General features: G+C 47.6%; 1 protein-coding gene and 1 non-coding gene across 2 annotated transcripts; both read left to right on the forward strand.

The window, feature by feature from the left end:
- The first annotated feature begins 336 nt into the window (after positions 1-336).
- On the forward strand, positions 337-14,610 carry ZNF8 (zinc finger protein 8). Its single transcript, XM_069458501.1, has 4 exons — positions 337-482; positions 5,425-5,551; positions 5,806-5,901; positions 12,728-14,610. Exons 1-4 carry the CDS (start codon positions 417-419, stop codon positions 14,149-14,151), a joined length of 1,713 nt encoding a protein of 570 aa, XP_069314602.1. The 5' UTR covers positions 337-416; the 3' UTR covers positions 14,152-14,610.
- LOC138375236 (U6 spliceosomal RNA) lies at positions 3,937-4,040 on the forward strand. Its single transcript, XR_011231479.1, has one exon. It is a non-coding gene; the product is annotated as a U6 spliceosomal RNA (small nuclear RNA).
- Positions 14,611-15,354: the final 744 nt, after the last annotated feature.

A 15,354-nucleotide genomic window follows, 5' to 3' on the forward strand; every position in this document is an offset into this window, starting at 1 on the left:
TTCCAGCTAGGACAAATAGACCCCAGGACTTCAGTCCTGGACGTCTCGCATCGCATCAGTCACCATCCGAGCCCAGCTGCTCCGCCCGCGCCCCCTCCCGCCGCCCTCGCTGCCCGCCAGCGCCCCAACAGCACCAAGACGGGTATCACGGCCCTGAGTGCCCGCTGGCCCAACCTGCTAAGAGCTCTCATTGGCCAGCGGCCAGAACGCTCCCATTGGCTGAAGGCCCGGGGGGCGGAGGCTCCCATTGGTCAGGCGCTGCGGCTCGCTGCACTGCCTTCTGGGCGTTGTAGTCGCGGCGTCTCCAGCGGGCCGCCATTGTCCGGTTGGCGGCGAGTCGGGTGGTCTCGTCGGCTAGGGCGGCCTTCTGATTTGGGAGTCGCCTCGGCTGTCTGTCCTCGACCCATCGGTTCAGGATGGACCCCGAGGAAGAAGCGGCAGCAGTGCTGATGGCCGCGGGGCCGGCAGCGGCCCGGCTTCAGGTAACAATAACACTAACGATGGCAGCGGGGTCCGGGCCAAGCGTCTCCGAGGGAGCCCGACCCTTTAACCTGGCGACGCGCGATGAGGACGGCACGGCCATTACGCCCCTTCCACACGGGGGAACTGAGGCGCTGGCTCGGCCAGCCAAGAGCGAAGGCGGTATTTGAACCGGGGCCGCTTGGTCCCCGAGTGCGCATGCGCCGGGGTGGTCCAGGCTTTCCTGCCCTCAGATGGGGCTAGGGGTATTCCCGGCTCCTGCGTTCAGCAGTGCTGCCCCCGACACCGTCCGCCAGCCGGGAAGAGGTGTTCACCGTGATGACGGGTGACTGTAACTAGCGTCGGCCGAGCGCCAAGATGGCGGGCATTATCAAATAGAGATATTTTAGTGCGTGGAGTCAGCAAACACCCTCCCGGACTCCTGCGCTGTGGACCCCCTGCTGCGAGGGTGGGGCACAACCTCTTGCGGGTAACACACCGAGTTAGTGTGAGGGGAGCGACTACCAGTGTCGTCCCCCGAGGGACTATGGAATCACTGCATTGCAGAGTGGCGAGTGTTTGCCAGGCCATCTGGCCATCAAAGCTCCAGCCTTTCTAGACAAAGTGGCTGCTGCCTGTGTTCATAAAATGCCGTCGCCTCATGGCAGAAACCAAAAATAATTCATACTTCCTTAAGCTCTGCAACTTTGAAATTATGTACATTCTGTGTATTTGTGTTTGGTTTGTTTATGGGGATTTGCATTATTTCAGATTTGGTACACAAAGTGAGATTATTGGCAATCGTACATGGCAGGTTTTTCAGATGTGTGTTATTCCAAATTTGCATGAAATGTTACTACACTTTAGTTTGTTCTTGCTGTGGATTGGGGAGCAGAGAATGAGCAGTAAGAAAGGCCTGAGAGGATGTGTATTAGTAATCTGTTGCTGTGTAACAAAGAACTCAAAAACTTAATGGTCTGAAACAACAATAGATATCTCACAGTTTCTGACAGGAATCCTGGAATGACATCTCTGATGGTTCTGGCCCAGGCTCCTGAAGTTACAGTCAAGATGTCAGCCCCAATTGTTGCCCCCTAGACTTGTCTAAGGCTGGAGGATCCACCTCCAACATAGTTCACTGACGTAACTGTTGGCAGGAGGCCTCAGTTCTTCTGCATGTCAGCCTCTTTGTGGAATTGCTTGGGTGCCCTTACAACATGGTGTCCAGCTTCCCACAGAGGAAGTGATCCAGGAGAGGGCAAGGTAGAAGCTGCAGTGCCTTTCATGACCTGGGCTCAGAATTCACACTCTGTCATTTCCACAGTATCCTATTAATTGTACAAGTCAGCCTTGCTCAGTGCAGGAGGGAACTGCACAAGGGCTAGAGATATTTGGTGGTGGGGCCATCTTGGAGGCTGGCCATCACAGGCAGAGAGGACCAGAAGTGGAGGGTCTTGAGGTCCAGTGCATTAGTTATCTGTGGCTGCCATAACAAATCACTACAAATCTGATAGCTTGAAATCATAGTCTTATGATTCTAGAGGTCAGTTTTCTGGGCTGGAATCAAAGGTGTGAGCAGAGCCACTCTTCCTATCGAGGCTCTAGGGGAAGATCCTTTTCCTCTCCTCTTCCAGCTGTAAGAGTTATACTCCTTGCATTCCTTGCCTTATGGCCCTTTGTCCATCTTCAAAGCCAGCAGTGTAGCATCTTCAGTGGTCACATTGCCTTCTGTCCTCTACAGTCAAGTCTCCCTTTTTCTACCTGTTGTAAAGATACTTGTGACTGCATTTAGGGACCACCTGTATAATCCAGGGTAATCTCCCTGTTTTAAAATCCTAATCACATACATTTGAACAGTCTCTTTTGCCATGTATGGTAGTATTCACAAGTTCTGGGAACTAAGAGAGCTGGATATCTTTAGGGGCCATTATTTAGCCTACTGTAGCCAGGCTGAGATGGGTCATCCTGTATCCGTAGTGATAAGGAGCCATTCAGATGTTTTAAGCAGGACTGAAATGGGGTTGAAGAAAACCACTCATGCATCTGGGGGTTGGCAGTAGAAGAGCTACCTACAGCTGAGCTAAGGCAGTAGGAAAAAGAATGGGGTGGGGCCCAGTGACTAGGTGTTGGCTGATGATGTGGTAGCCTGGTCAGCAGTGGTAGAATGTATGAAAGAGAGAGATCTGAGCACAGCCCCTTCCCTCCAGGCCCCAGCAGTGCATGACAAGAGGGAAGCTGTAGGGATCTGAGATGGAACAGCAAGGAAAGTAACAGAACAGCAAGGACTGGGCTTCTGCTGGAATTCCAAGAAGGAAGCCAAGAGGAGACATGAAAGACTTGTGGGATGCCACTGTGAGGTCTTGTAGCCTGGACAGATCAGTACTCACTGGACCTGGTATCTGAGCTGTCACCAGTGACCCACACAGAGCGGGGTGATGGTGGTAGATGGGGGCAGGAGGCATGGGATGCGTGTATCAGGGTTGGCAGGCATTCTGAGTGGAAGGTGAAGACACAGGGACCGGAGCAGAGACCTCTATTCCTAACCAAAGGCTTCTTTCTACATGCTTCCTGTCAGAACCACATGCCACCTATACTAAAATTTCTTAGTATTTTTAAATCTACTCACGTTTTTCACGTTTTTCTTTTTTAAAAATACTGTTTATATTTTTTTTATTTAATTTAATTTTTTTTTTTTTCTTGAAGAGACAGGGTCTTACTCTGTTGCCCAGGATGGAGTGCAGTGATGTGATTGTAGCTTACTGCATCCTCAAACTCCAGCAATCCTCCCACCTCAGCCTCCTGAGTAGATGGGATAAAAGGTGCATACCTCCATGCCTGGCTGATTTTTTAACTTTTTTGTGGAGACGGGGTCTTGCTATGTTTTGGGGCCGGTCTCAAACTTCTGGCCTCCAGTGATCCTCCCATCTTGGACTCCCAAAGCACAGGGATTACAGGCATAAGCCACCACACCAGGCCCAAAATACCCTTTTTAAATTGAAGTATTTGCTTTGTGATTTTAATTTTCATTTCCTTGATCCTTCCTTCCTAATGATCTTAAACATATTTTCATGTGCTTATTTTGCCACATGTGTATCTTCTTTTATATATTCTTTAAAGAAATAACTATTCAGATTCTTTGCCCATTTTAATTGGGTTATCTTTTTATTATTGAGTTGCAGGAGTTCATTATATATTCTAGATAGAAGTCTCTTATCAGATATGTGATTCACAATTATTGTCTCCCATTCTGTGAGTTGTCTTCTCACTTTCTTGATAGTGTCCTTTGGAACACAAAAGTTTTTTGTTTTGATGAAGTCCAATTTATTTATATTTTGTTGCCTTGTGCTTTTTGTTTCATATCTGAGAATGCTCTGCCAATTCCAAAATTGCAAAGATTTATCCCTATGTTTTCTTCTAAGAGTTTTATAGCTCTTACACTTATGTCTTTGATTCATTTTGAGTTAAATTGTATATATGGTGCTCACTTCAGCACCTGTACTAAAATTGGAATGATACAGAGAAGATTAGCATGGCACCTGCACAAGGATGACATGCAAATTCATGAAACATTCCATATATATTTTTTAAATTGTATATGGTGTGAGGTAGGGGATGACAGTGGTTTGAATGTGTTCCCCAAATTTTCATGTGTTGGAAACTTAATCTCCAAATTCATATGTTAATGGTATTTGGAGATGCTACTTTTGAGAGATAATTAGGATTAGATAAGGCTATCAGGGCGGGGTCTTCATGATGGGACTACTTTATAAGAAGAGAGACCTGAAGTAGCACACTCTTGCCTTCTCATCATATGATGCCTTCTCATGTTACGACATAGCAAGAAGGCCCGCACCAGATGCTGGTGCCATAATATTGAACTTCCTAGTGTCCAGAACTATAAGAAATAAATTTCTTTTATGAATGAATTACCCAGTCTGTGGTAGTTACCCAGTGTGTTCAAGACCAGCCCAGGCAACATAGCAAGGCCATGGCTCTACAACAAAATTTAAAAATTAGCCAGCCATGGCAGCATGCTCATGTAGTCCTAGCTACTTGAGAGGCTGAGACAGGAGAATCACTTGGATTCAGCCCAGGAGTTTGAGGCTGTAGTGAGCTATGATTGTACTACCACACTCCAGGCTGGGCAACATAGTGAAACCTTGTCTCCAAAAAAAAAAAAAAAAAAAAAAAAGAAAATTTTCACATAAAAATCTGACCTAATTTCTGGCTTCTCTGTAAAGATTGGCAGTTGTGACCACCTGGGGCCTGTATTTCCCCATAATCAGTCAATTCTAAGTCCCTGCTGCCCTTTGAGACAGGGGCCATACTCCTGTCACCTCCAGACCCACTACTTGCAGGGCTCTTTAACTGCCCCACTTCTGTCACCTGAGCCTGCCTGGCCCTGAAGGCAGGTACATTTCTGACCCCAACCATACCTCCAGACCCACTACTTGCAGGGCTCTTTAACTGCCCCACTTCTGTCACCTGAGCCTGCCTGGCCCTGAAGGCAGGTACATTTCTGACCCCAACCATACCGCCCCTCTTTTCAGGGAGGATAATGAACCTCACTTTGTATCTAAGGACTAGAGAATGTATTAGTTAGCTGTTGCTGTGTAACAAACTATCCAAAAACTTGGTGTCTTTAAACAGTGGCTATTTCCTTAGCTCACAAACCTACAAGCCAGTGGTTTAGGTCAATCTCTGTTGCCTCCCTCACCTGTCTGATCAGTTGTAGGTCAGCTGTGGTTGACTTTGTTGATCTTGCTGGATCCTCTCACATGTCCTCGCTGTACAACCCACACCTATGTGTAGTGACCTAATAGGTTCACAGTGAGACCTGATTCCCATCACTGATAACATGAACTCCCTCAGAACACTGACCTGCCTCTTTCCCCATTCTTCACTGCCAGAGAACTCTGAAAGGGACAGTCCAACTCATTGAGAAAAATGTGTGTGATGTTTCAGGAGCCAGTGACCTTCCGGGATGTGGCTGTGGACTTCACCCAGGAGGAGTGGGGGCAGCTGGACCCTACCCAGAGGACCCTCTACCGTGACGTGATGCTGGAGACCTTTGGTCACCTGCTTTCCATAGGTAAGGCCTGCTTCTCAAGCTGTGATGACTGATTCTTCCTGGGTTATAGGTTGTGAGGCCACTGGTGTGAGGACATGACCTTGGGTTCTCACTGCATGCAGGGGGTTGTCTACCCTTTTTTGTCCCAATGTAAAGCCTTCACTTTGTTGTGAGGTGTCCACATGTCCTGACAGTCAGGAGTCTAGACTGGAGCTTGGGCTGGTTCTTTCTCTCCAAAGCAATGCTCCACATCCCGTGTCTTTCCCTGTGTCCAGGTCCTGAGCTTCCCAAACCTGAAGTCATCTCCCAGCTGGAACAAGGAGCTGAGCTATGGGTGGCAGAGAGAGGAACCACCCAGGGCCACTGTCCAGGTAAGAACTCACCAAGTGGGAGCCCTTAATAGGAGCAGACTAGGAGGCCACAGGAGATACACTTCATGGAAAGGGTGGTGTATGGGGGTCCTCAAGACCACCCTATTTTTTGGAGCTCACAGACTCAGCATAGAGTCATAATCATAGCTATGACTTTTTATGTTTAAGAGATAGTCTTGCTCTGTCCCCCTTGCTGAAGTGCAGTGGCACCATCACAGCTCACTGTAACCTCAAATTCCTGGGCTTCAGCCATCTTCCTGCCTCAGCCTTCCAAGTAGCTGGGACTACAGGTGCATGCCACTGTGCTTGACTAATTTTTTAAATTTTTGTAGAGACAGAGTTTCTATGTTGCCTACACTGGTCTCAAACTCCTGGTCTCAAGGATCCTCCTGCCTCAGCCTCCGAAAGTGTTGAGATTACAGGCGTGAACCAGTGCACCTGGCCAACAATTGATTATAAACGGAGCAAATCCAACAGAGGGAAAAGGCACATCACGCGAAATCCAGAGGAAACCAGAAAAAAGTTTCCAGAGTCCTCTACCTATGGATTCACACAGGGCTCGCTTAGTTCCCCAAGCAGTTAGTTGTGACAACACATGAGAAGTGTTTTGTGCCAGGGAAGCTTGTTAGAGACTCATTGTGAGGGGTTAGGTGTTTTTACTGGGGTTAGTCAATAGACACCGCTGCGTAGCACAGACCAAGATTCCAGACTGCTGGGAGAAAGCCAGTGGTTTCGGAATAAACCACGTTGTGTGCATAAACTATGGGTGCAGTGAACTACTCCTACCAGTTAGGGTAGTGATGGAAACCCTCCCCACATCCAAATTCCGAGATTCAGCCAAGGGCCAACCTTGTGAGCACACCTCTCTAAAAATGGCAATTTGGGGCCTACTCTGTTAACTCTTTTCTGCATGGTGCTCCATGGCCTTCTCACCTGTGTTCCCCTTCCTCTGAGCTCAGAGACCATTCACCTCTTCTCCAGTGGATGGAATCCCACCCCTTCCTCTCCCTCTGCTCTGTCTTCCTTTCCAGGTCATTCCCTCTCTCACCGGCCTTGTCAGCCTGCCCTTTCCACGGGATCATTCTGATGTGTGAACCTGGCCTTCATCTTCTGCATTTTGTTCTTCCATGTCCAGAGTCTGTAAACCTTTGCCCCGCATGTGTCTTCTATTCTGTTATCAATAAGGATTGTATTTAGCTGTTAAAACCAGGATAGAGCAGCTTAAAAGCCAGAGGGAAGCATATTTCTCACAAAGCAGGAGCCCTGAGTCTGCTGGCATTGGTTAGGCATCTCAGAGATGCCACAGCCAGTTGTTCTGTGATTCTCCCAGGCAATCCTTGGGGTTACACTGTGCCTACAGTAGCTCCATCTATCACATCTGTGTTCCAGGCAGGAAGGAAGGGAAGAAGTGGGAAGAATGGTGCCAACCACATCTGTCCCCTTTTGTCAGAACTCCAGATCTTACTCGTTGGAGGCTCTTTGGGCAGGACTAGGTCACCTCCACCTGCCCTGACCCTAGTTGCTAGGGAGGCTGGAAAGGGGAGGTAGATCTAAATTGTCATAATTCGCTTAGTCAAGTCATAATTCCTTCCCTGTGGCTAGTGTGTTGGTACCCTGAACACATTCTAGAAGTAGGGTCTGGCCAAAGGATACACAACCAGCAGTGCCTGCAGGTCAACCTCCCACCTGAATGCTTCTAATGACACCCAGGTCTTTCTGATCCTGCATGGAAACACATGTACCTCCACAATAGAGTGTGAGCTACCCTGGGGTGCAGGGGTGGGGGAGAGGTGGTGAATCTGCAGCAGGCCTTGATGTGTTCCTGCCTCTTTTATTATTTGTAACTGCTGTTACTTCAAACTTTTATGTCAGAAGCAAATTATGTTCCTGGACATATGCCTTTTTTTTTTTTTTTTTTTTTTTTTTTGAGGCAGAGTCTCACTTTATTGCCCAGGCTAGAGTGAGTGCCGTGGCGTCAGCCTAGCTCACAGCAACCTCAAACTCCTGAGCTCAAGGGATCCTCCTGTCTCAGCCTCCCTAGTAGTTGGGACTACAGGCATGCACCACCATGCCCAGCTAATTTTTTTCTATATATATTTTTAGCTGTCCATATAATTTCTTTCTATTTTTAGTAGAGATGAGGTCTCGCTCTTGCTCAGGCTGGTCTCGAACTCCTGAGCTCAAACGATCCGCCCACCTCGGCCTCCCAGAGTGCTAGGATTACAGGCGTGAGCCACCGCGCCCGGCCCGACATATGCCTTTGACCCACAGGTCTTATGCTGTAACTAAATCTAGGATCTAAAATAATATATGAGGCTGGTCCGAGTGCAGTGGTATTTATAACTAATTCATAACCAGTTACATATTTGTTCCTTCTCCACTCCTACTGCTTCACTTGAGTAGCCTTAGCAAAAATAATAAAAAATATTAAGCAAAATGTCCTGCGTGTACAGGTTAGGGGTATGGGATCAAAATTGTGATGGACAGGCTATTTCAAGAAATTAACATCCACAGCCTGGGCAACATAGTAAGACCCTATCTCTATAAGAAATGAAAAAAATGTACATCTGGCCCAGCATGGTGGTGTGCGCCTATAGTCCCAGCTACTGGGGAGGCTGAGGCTGGGGGATCACTTGAGCCCCAGAGTTTAAGGCTACAGTGAGCTATGATTTTACCACTGCACTGTAGCCTGAGTGACAGAGCTAGACCCGTCTCCAGGGGGGTGGGGGTGGTGGAGGGATCCAGACAATTTTAAATACTCCAGAAGCAGAAGATTTTCAAGGCTTTATGTTAAAAGAAAAATGTATTTTTCATGTACTACTTTGTATTAGTTTCCTATTGCCGCTATAACAAATTACTGCAATCTAGGTGACTTGAAAAAGCACAGATTTATTTTCTCATAGTTGTGGAGGTCTGCAGTCCAAAGGTTCATTAGGGCTGGTTCCTGCTGGCAGCTCTAGGAGAGAATCCATTTCTTTGTCTTTCCTGGCTTCTGGAGGCTTCCCACATTCCTTGGCTCATGGGTCCTTCCTCCATCCTCATAGCACATCACTCTGACCGCTGTTTCCATCATCACATCCCCTTTTGTGACTCAGGCCCTCCTGCCTCCCTCCTACATGGACCCTTTTGGTGAGATTTAGGGCCACAGGATAATCTCCCATTTCAAGAAGCTTAACTTAATTACAGCTGCGATGTCCCTTTCGCTACATAAGGTTCCAGTGATTGGGACGTAGGCATCTTTGAGGGGCTATTATTCAGCCTCCCACATACGTGATTAAAAGAGGGAATAGGCCGGGCGCGGTGGCTCATGCCTGTAATCCTAGCACTCTGGGAGGCCGAGGCAGGTGGATCACTCGAGGTCAGGAGTTCGAGACCAGCCTGAGCAAGAGCGAGACGCCGTCTCTATTAAAAATAGAAAGAAATTATCTGGCCAACTAAAATATATATAGAAAAAAAAAAAATTAGCCGGGCATGGTGGCACATGCCTGTAGTCCCAGCTACTCGGGAGGCTGAGGCAGTAGGATCGCTTAAGCCCAGGAGTTTGAGGTTGCTGTGAGCTAGGCTGACGCCATGGCACTCACTCTAGCCTGGGCAAAAACTCGAGACTCTGTCTCAAAAAAAAAGGGTGGGGGAAATAGTATTTTGGGGTTTTTTTGTTGTGGTGTTTTTGGTTTGTTTTTTTTTTTTTTTTTTTTTTTGGAAAAGAATCGTGGTCCAGGAATATCCCCACTCCTGGTGCACCCACATGCTTTGGTGGGCTGGGGCTGGCTGCGTGATCTCAAGCCCCTCCCTGGCCCCTGCCACTCATCTTGCTTAATTTCTTACTATTTCTTTTCTGTGGGAAACATAGCTTCACCTGCTGCGGGTCACCTTCTGGCTGACTGTAGTCCTAGCTCTTCTCTCAGTTCCTCTCTATCAACTGCTCACCTCTCTTGGTGGGGACACCATGGCTTCCCAAACACTGGACTTGGTGGTTTTCCTGGCAGCTGGCGCTGTGGCTTCGGTCTCCAGGTTGATGCAGGCCAAAACTTGAGCCTCTATGCTCTGTGTTCCCGGCCAGGCCAGTTCACCCTTCATTAGTGGCCTCCAGTCCCCCTTCTCCTGGTCTTCCTCCATGCTCTTCCCACAGGCATCATTAGTTTCGACTGCAGACTACGTTTTCTTCTAAGAGTTTTATAGGGGTCGGTGGTACGTTGGACTAAATCTCTCTAATAGTATCACCAGTGTTATCTCCCAGCCAGTCTCCTGGCTCAGGGCCTGTTCAGCAGACGTTCCTGAGCACCTACTATGTGCTGCTTCCTGCACTGTGGATGCAGCAAGGAAAATGACAGATGAGGCCAAGCCCTTGCTTAGCATTGAGGGAGACCGGGGTCTGAGAAGTGGTTACCAACACCAGGTGGTGATAAGGTTGTGAAGAAAGTTGCACCTGGGAAGGACAGGGCAGGGCACTCATGAACAGGAGAGGCCAGGACAGGCAGGAAGGCCTGTTTGAGAAGGTGACAGCAAGCTGGGACGTGAGGGAGAGGTGGGCAGATATCTGGGGTGAGGGTTCTAGGCAGAGGGAGCAGCACATGCAGAGGGTTGAGGAGGACCGTGGGGACCTACTGGAGGAACGGTGAGGAGGCAGCAGGGGGCAGCAGGGAACAGAGTGAGGAAGGGGCTGAGAGCTCAGTGAGGGGCGTTGTGTCCATGACCAGAAGTAACATGCAGGGTGAGTGGAGGAGTGACTAGGGCTGACTTGTGGTGGTGTGTGGATGGATCTGTTTGGTTTTTTTTTAACAACTTTATTGAGATATGATTCACAAAACATAAAGTTCACCCATTTAAAGTATATAGTTCAGTGGTTTTGAGTATATTCACAGATTGTGCATCCTTCACCACTACCTAATTCCAGAATATTGCATCACCATCTTAGTCATTTTGGGCTACCATAACAAAATACCACAGTTTCAGTGGCTTAAACAACAGACATTTATTTCTCACAGTTCCGCAGGCTGGAAGTCAAAGGTCAAGATGCCAGCTGATTAACTTTCTGATAAGGGTCCATTGCTTGTTTGCAGAAGGCTGCCTTCTCACTGTGTCCTCACATGTCAGAAAGAGCAAGAGGAAGCAAGCCCTCTAGGATCTCATAAGGGCACTAATCTCGTTCAGAAAAGCTCCACCCTGAAGACTTAATCACCTTCCAATTGCCCCATCTCCAATACCCTCACATGAATTTTGAGAGGATACAAACACTCAGTCCGTGGCAGCCACTCCAAAAGTTTTCCATTAGCGACATCTTCCCTAGCCCCTGGCAATCCTTAATCTACTTTCTGTCTCTGTGTTTTTGCCTGTTCTGGACATTTCATATAAATGGTATCTTACAATATGTGACCTTTGTGTCTGACTTCTTTCACTTAGCATGTTTTCAGGGTTCATCCATGTTGTCGCATGTATCAATATTTTGTTCCTTTTTATAGCTAAATAATATTCCATTGTATGGATGGACCACATTTTGTTTGTCTATTCATCTGTTGACGAGCACTGGGATTGTTTCTGCTTTTTGGCTATTATACGAATAGCGCTGCCGTGGACATTCGTGTATAAGTTTTTGTGTGGGCCAACTTGTATTTTATAAGAATCCTCTGAGTGCTATGCAGAGAGTTGAATTTGGGGGCCAGAGGTGAGAAAGAGCAGGGAGCCTAGCACCTGGCCTGTCTCTGCTCCTCTAGCACCTCTCCTGTGGTCAAGCTCTTGTTCATTTGTTCCCTCAGTGTGTCCCTCCAGCATTCACTGAAAAAGGTATTTTTGGCACCTACTACCTGTCAGCTCTAGGTACTGGCTATGGACACTGTGTCATGAGATGGACCCTGAAAGAATGAATATGTGTTGTCAGCAAGACTGGAGCAGGTGAGGGGGGCTCAAGAGGGCTGAGGGAAAGGAGGGAAGCAGGGCCCACAATGGAGTCCATGTCCTAATCCTCAGACTTGGTTATCTTGGATTACTTGGTGGGCCCAGTGTAATCACAAGGGTCATAAGAATGGGGCAGGAGGGTCAGTCAGCAAAGGAGATAAGACAGTAGAAGCAGAATTCATTGACAGAGAGATTTGAAGATGCTATACTGCTGGCCTTGGAGGTGAAGGAATGGGCCCAGGAATGAAGGCAGCCGTTGAAACTGGAAGAGGCAAGGAAACATTTTCTCCTAGAGCCCCCAAGAGAAACCAGCCCTGCCAACACCTGATTTTAGCACTTCTGCATTCTAGAACTGTAAGATAATAAACGTGTGTTGTTTTAAGGTGCTAAGTTTGTGGTAAGTTAGGGTTCTAGTATAGCTTCACTTCATTGTCAGTACCTGGCCAACAGCAGGTGCTCAATAAATATTTGTTGACATGTTTGAGGACAGGGCACTTGGTGTCAAAATAAGAGGAGGGCCAGGCGCAGTGGTTCACGCCTGTAAGCCTAGCACTCTGAGTGGCCGAGGCAGGAGGATCAGTTGATCTTGGGAGTTTGAGACCAGCCTGAGCAAGAGGAGATCCCATCTCTACTAAAAATAGAAAGAATTAGCTGGGCATGGTGGCAAGTGCTTGTAGTCCCAGCTACTGGGGAGGCTGAGGCAGGAGGATCACTTGAGCCCAGGAATTTGAGGTTGCAGTGAGCTATGATAATGCCTCTGTACTATAGCCTGGGTGACAGAGTGAGACTCTGTCTCCAAAAAAAGAAAAAAGAGGAGAATCAGGGGACTTGCCAAGGTAGATTGCTAGGATCCTAACTGAGTAACATGAGGGGGTCTCTCCCCACTCCTTTTTTTTTCCCCTCAATCTCTCAGAGCTGTTTGGTTTTCTTTTAGTCTGGGAGCCTAGACGAGAAGGCCAGGCATCACCCAAGGAGCAGGGCCTTCTTGAAGAGGAGCCAGCCCATGTCATGGAAAGGGAAGGATTCCTTAGAGATGCTCCTTGTCCCTCCACGTTAGGGGAAAACTGGGAGTCAGAGGGCCAGGAGCAGAATAACTTGAAGCAGTTGGAATTTGGCCTCAAGGAAGCACCAATTCAAGATGAAGGCTATGAAGCTCTCAGACTGGGGGAAAACTGTGTCCTGAGTTCAAACCCCAATCCACTCCCAGAGATTTCTAGGAAAGACTATTTCTGTACTTATGACTCACAGGTTACAAACTCGAAACATAACTCAAGCTTAGTTGATCAGCAGACAGCATCCCCAGGAAAACAGCTGTGTGAAAACAGTGACTGCCTCAAAGCTTCCAGTCAGGCCGTTCCAGTTACAGAACTTGCGAGAAACCAGGTGCAGGATAAACCCTACAAATGTACTGACTGTGGGAAGTCATTTAACCATAACGCACACCTCACAGTGCACAAGCGGATTCATACAGGAGAGAGACCTTATATGTGCAAAGAGTGTGGGAAAGCCTTCAGCCAGAACTCCTCCCTTGTTCAACATGAGCGAATCCACACAGGAGACAAGCCGTATAAGTGTGCCGAATGTGGGAAATCTTTCTGCCATAGTACACACCTTACCGTGCACCGGAGGATTCACACAGGGGAGAAACCCTATGAGTGTCAGGACTGTGGGAGAGCCTTCAACCAGAATTCATCCCTGGGCCGCCACAAGAGGACACATACTGGAGAGAAGCCATACACCTGCAGTGTGTGTGGGAAATCCTTCTCTCGGACCACTTGCCTTTTCCTACACCTGAGAACTCACACCGAGGAGAGGCCCTATGAGTGTAACCACTGTGGAAAGGGCTTCAGGCACAGCTCGTCCCTGGCCCAACATCAGCGAAAGCACGCTGGGGAGAAGCCGTTTGAATGCCGCCAAAGGCTGATCTTTGAGCAGACGCCAGCTTTGATGAAGCATGAATGGGCGGAAGCCCTTGGCTGTGACCCACCTTTGAGTCAAGATGAGAGGACTCACCAGAGCGACAGACCCTTTAAATGTAATCAGTGTGGGAAGTGTTTCATTCAGAGCTCTCACCTCATCCGACACCAGATAACTCACACCAGAGAGGAGGAGCCCCGTGGGCGTAACCGACGGCGTGAACAGTCCTTTGGCCAGAGCTCACACCTTGTCCGGCATCAGCACTTGAATTCAAGGGAGAACTCTGCAGGTGGGGCAAAGGCAAGACAGCCAGAAAACAGGGCCCTGGCCTTGTTTGACATCCATGAAATCATGCAAGAGAAAAACCCAGTGCACGTTATTGGGGTGGAAGAGCTTTCTGTGGGTGCCTCCATGTTATTTGACATCAGAGAATCCACATAGGAGGCAAACTCTACAGGTGACTTTTAACTACAGGTAAAAAAATGTGGTAAGTCCACATGGTGGAATCTTGGAAAGAGGGCCTAGGAGTGGAAATACTGATGATGACTTCTGACTTTTTGTGGAAATGGTGCTTCCCAAACACCTAAGGTTGGTGGTTCCCAAATCTATCAAACTAAGTGCACCCTTTAACAACAGGTATTTTGTAATGTTCCCTCTGTTACTCTAAAATGAGTTAACAAGTAATAAAACATACATGTGTCAATGTCAAAAAATCAATATACGGCCCACTTTGTAAAGGATAATTAAAGTGAAAGTAATTTATGGTAGAGTAATGTGATAGAGTAATGTGTGCCGAGTCTGTGCGGTATCTCACCTTGTCATTGTGTGGGCCCAGTTATACCAGGAGACCTGGGGCAATAGTCTGTTGCTTATGGACTGGTACAAGCTATGGTGTTAGCCAGGAAACACCATGACAGGCATTCCTGTATGGGATTTAATTTTACAATGTAGTGACTAACTGTTGGATAAGTTTTGAAGAAAGCGTCATCACATTTCTAGAAAATTCTTTGTAAATTCCAAGCATGCAGCAATTGTGTTTATGTGTGAAGTTGATTTTCTATACTGCAAACAGATTGTTTCACACCTGTGTCCATGGTCCACTGGGGCCAGCTTCGTGCTTCATAGTCATTGCAGTATGCTTGGCTCCTGCCTTCATTTCAACCACACACAACTCCAAATCATATGACATAGACACCCCCATATAATTTCACTACATTCTGTGGTTGGTGAGGGCAATGTCACAAGTCCTTTTGAAAACCATTGCCTTAGAATGAGCCAGAGGTTCTCAATTGGGTGGCTTTTGCCCCCAGGGAACATTTGGTGATGTCTGGAGATGTTTTTGTTTGCAGTGACTGGAGGGAAGGGTGCCACTGGCATCTAGTGAGTAGAGGCCAGGGATGCTGCTCAGCATCCTAGTGCCCAAGACTGCTTAACAAAGAATTATCTAGCCCCAGAAGTCGATAGTACCAAGGTGGAGAAGCCCTGGCATAAACCCAGCCCAGCAATATAGCCAATGTTTTCTAAACTCTGAAAATTGATTAATCAAGGCTGTACTAACAATCACACAAGTTTGATTTTAACAAATGGTGTCATCAGCTAGTTTATACATGATGTAGTTTCTAGTAAATCTTGCAGCATTCATAG

This window comes from Eulemur rufifrons, chromosome 24, assembly GCF_041146395.1.
Source record: "Eulemur rufifrons isolate Redbay chromosome 24, OSU_ERuf_1, whole genome shotgun sequence".
NCBI classification, from domain to species: Eukaryota; Metazoa; Chordata; class Mammalia; order Primates; family Lemuridae; genus Eulemur; species Eulemur rufifrons.

Bases quoted from the DNA above. Each gene is read 5' to 3' on its own strand.
- ZNF8 (XM_069458501.1), top strand. From the start codon at position 417: ATGGACCCCGAGGAAGAAGCGGCAGCAGTGCTGATGGCCGCGGGGCCG. The intron at 483-5,424 runs GTAACAATAACA...GTGATGTTTCAG, and splicing joins CGGCAGCGGCCCGGCTTCAG to GAGCCAGTGACCTTCCGGGA. The intron at 5,552-5,805 runs GTAAGGCCTGCT...CCCTGTGTCCAG, and splicing joins TGGTCACCTGCTTTCCATAG to GTCCTGAGCTTCCCAAACCT.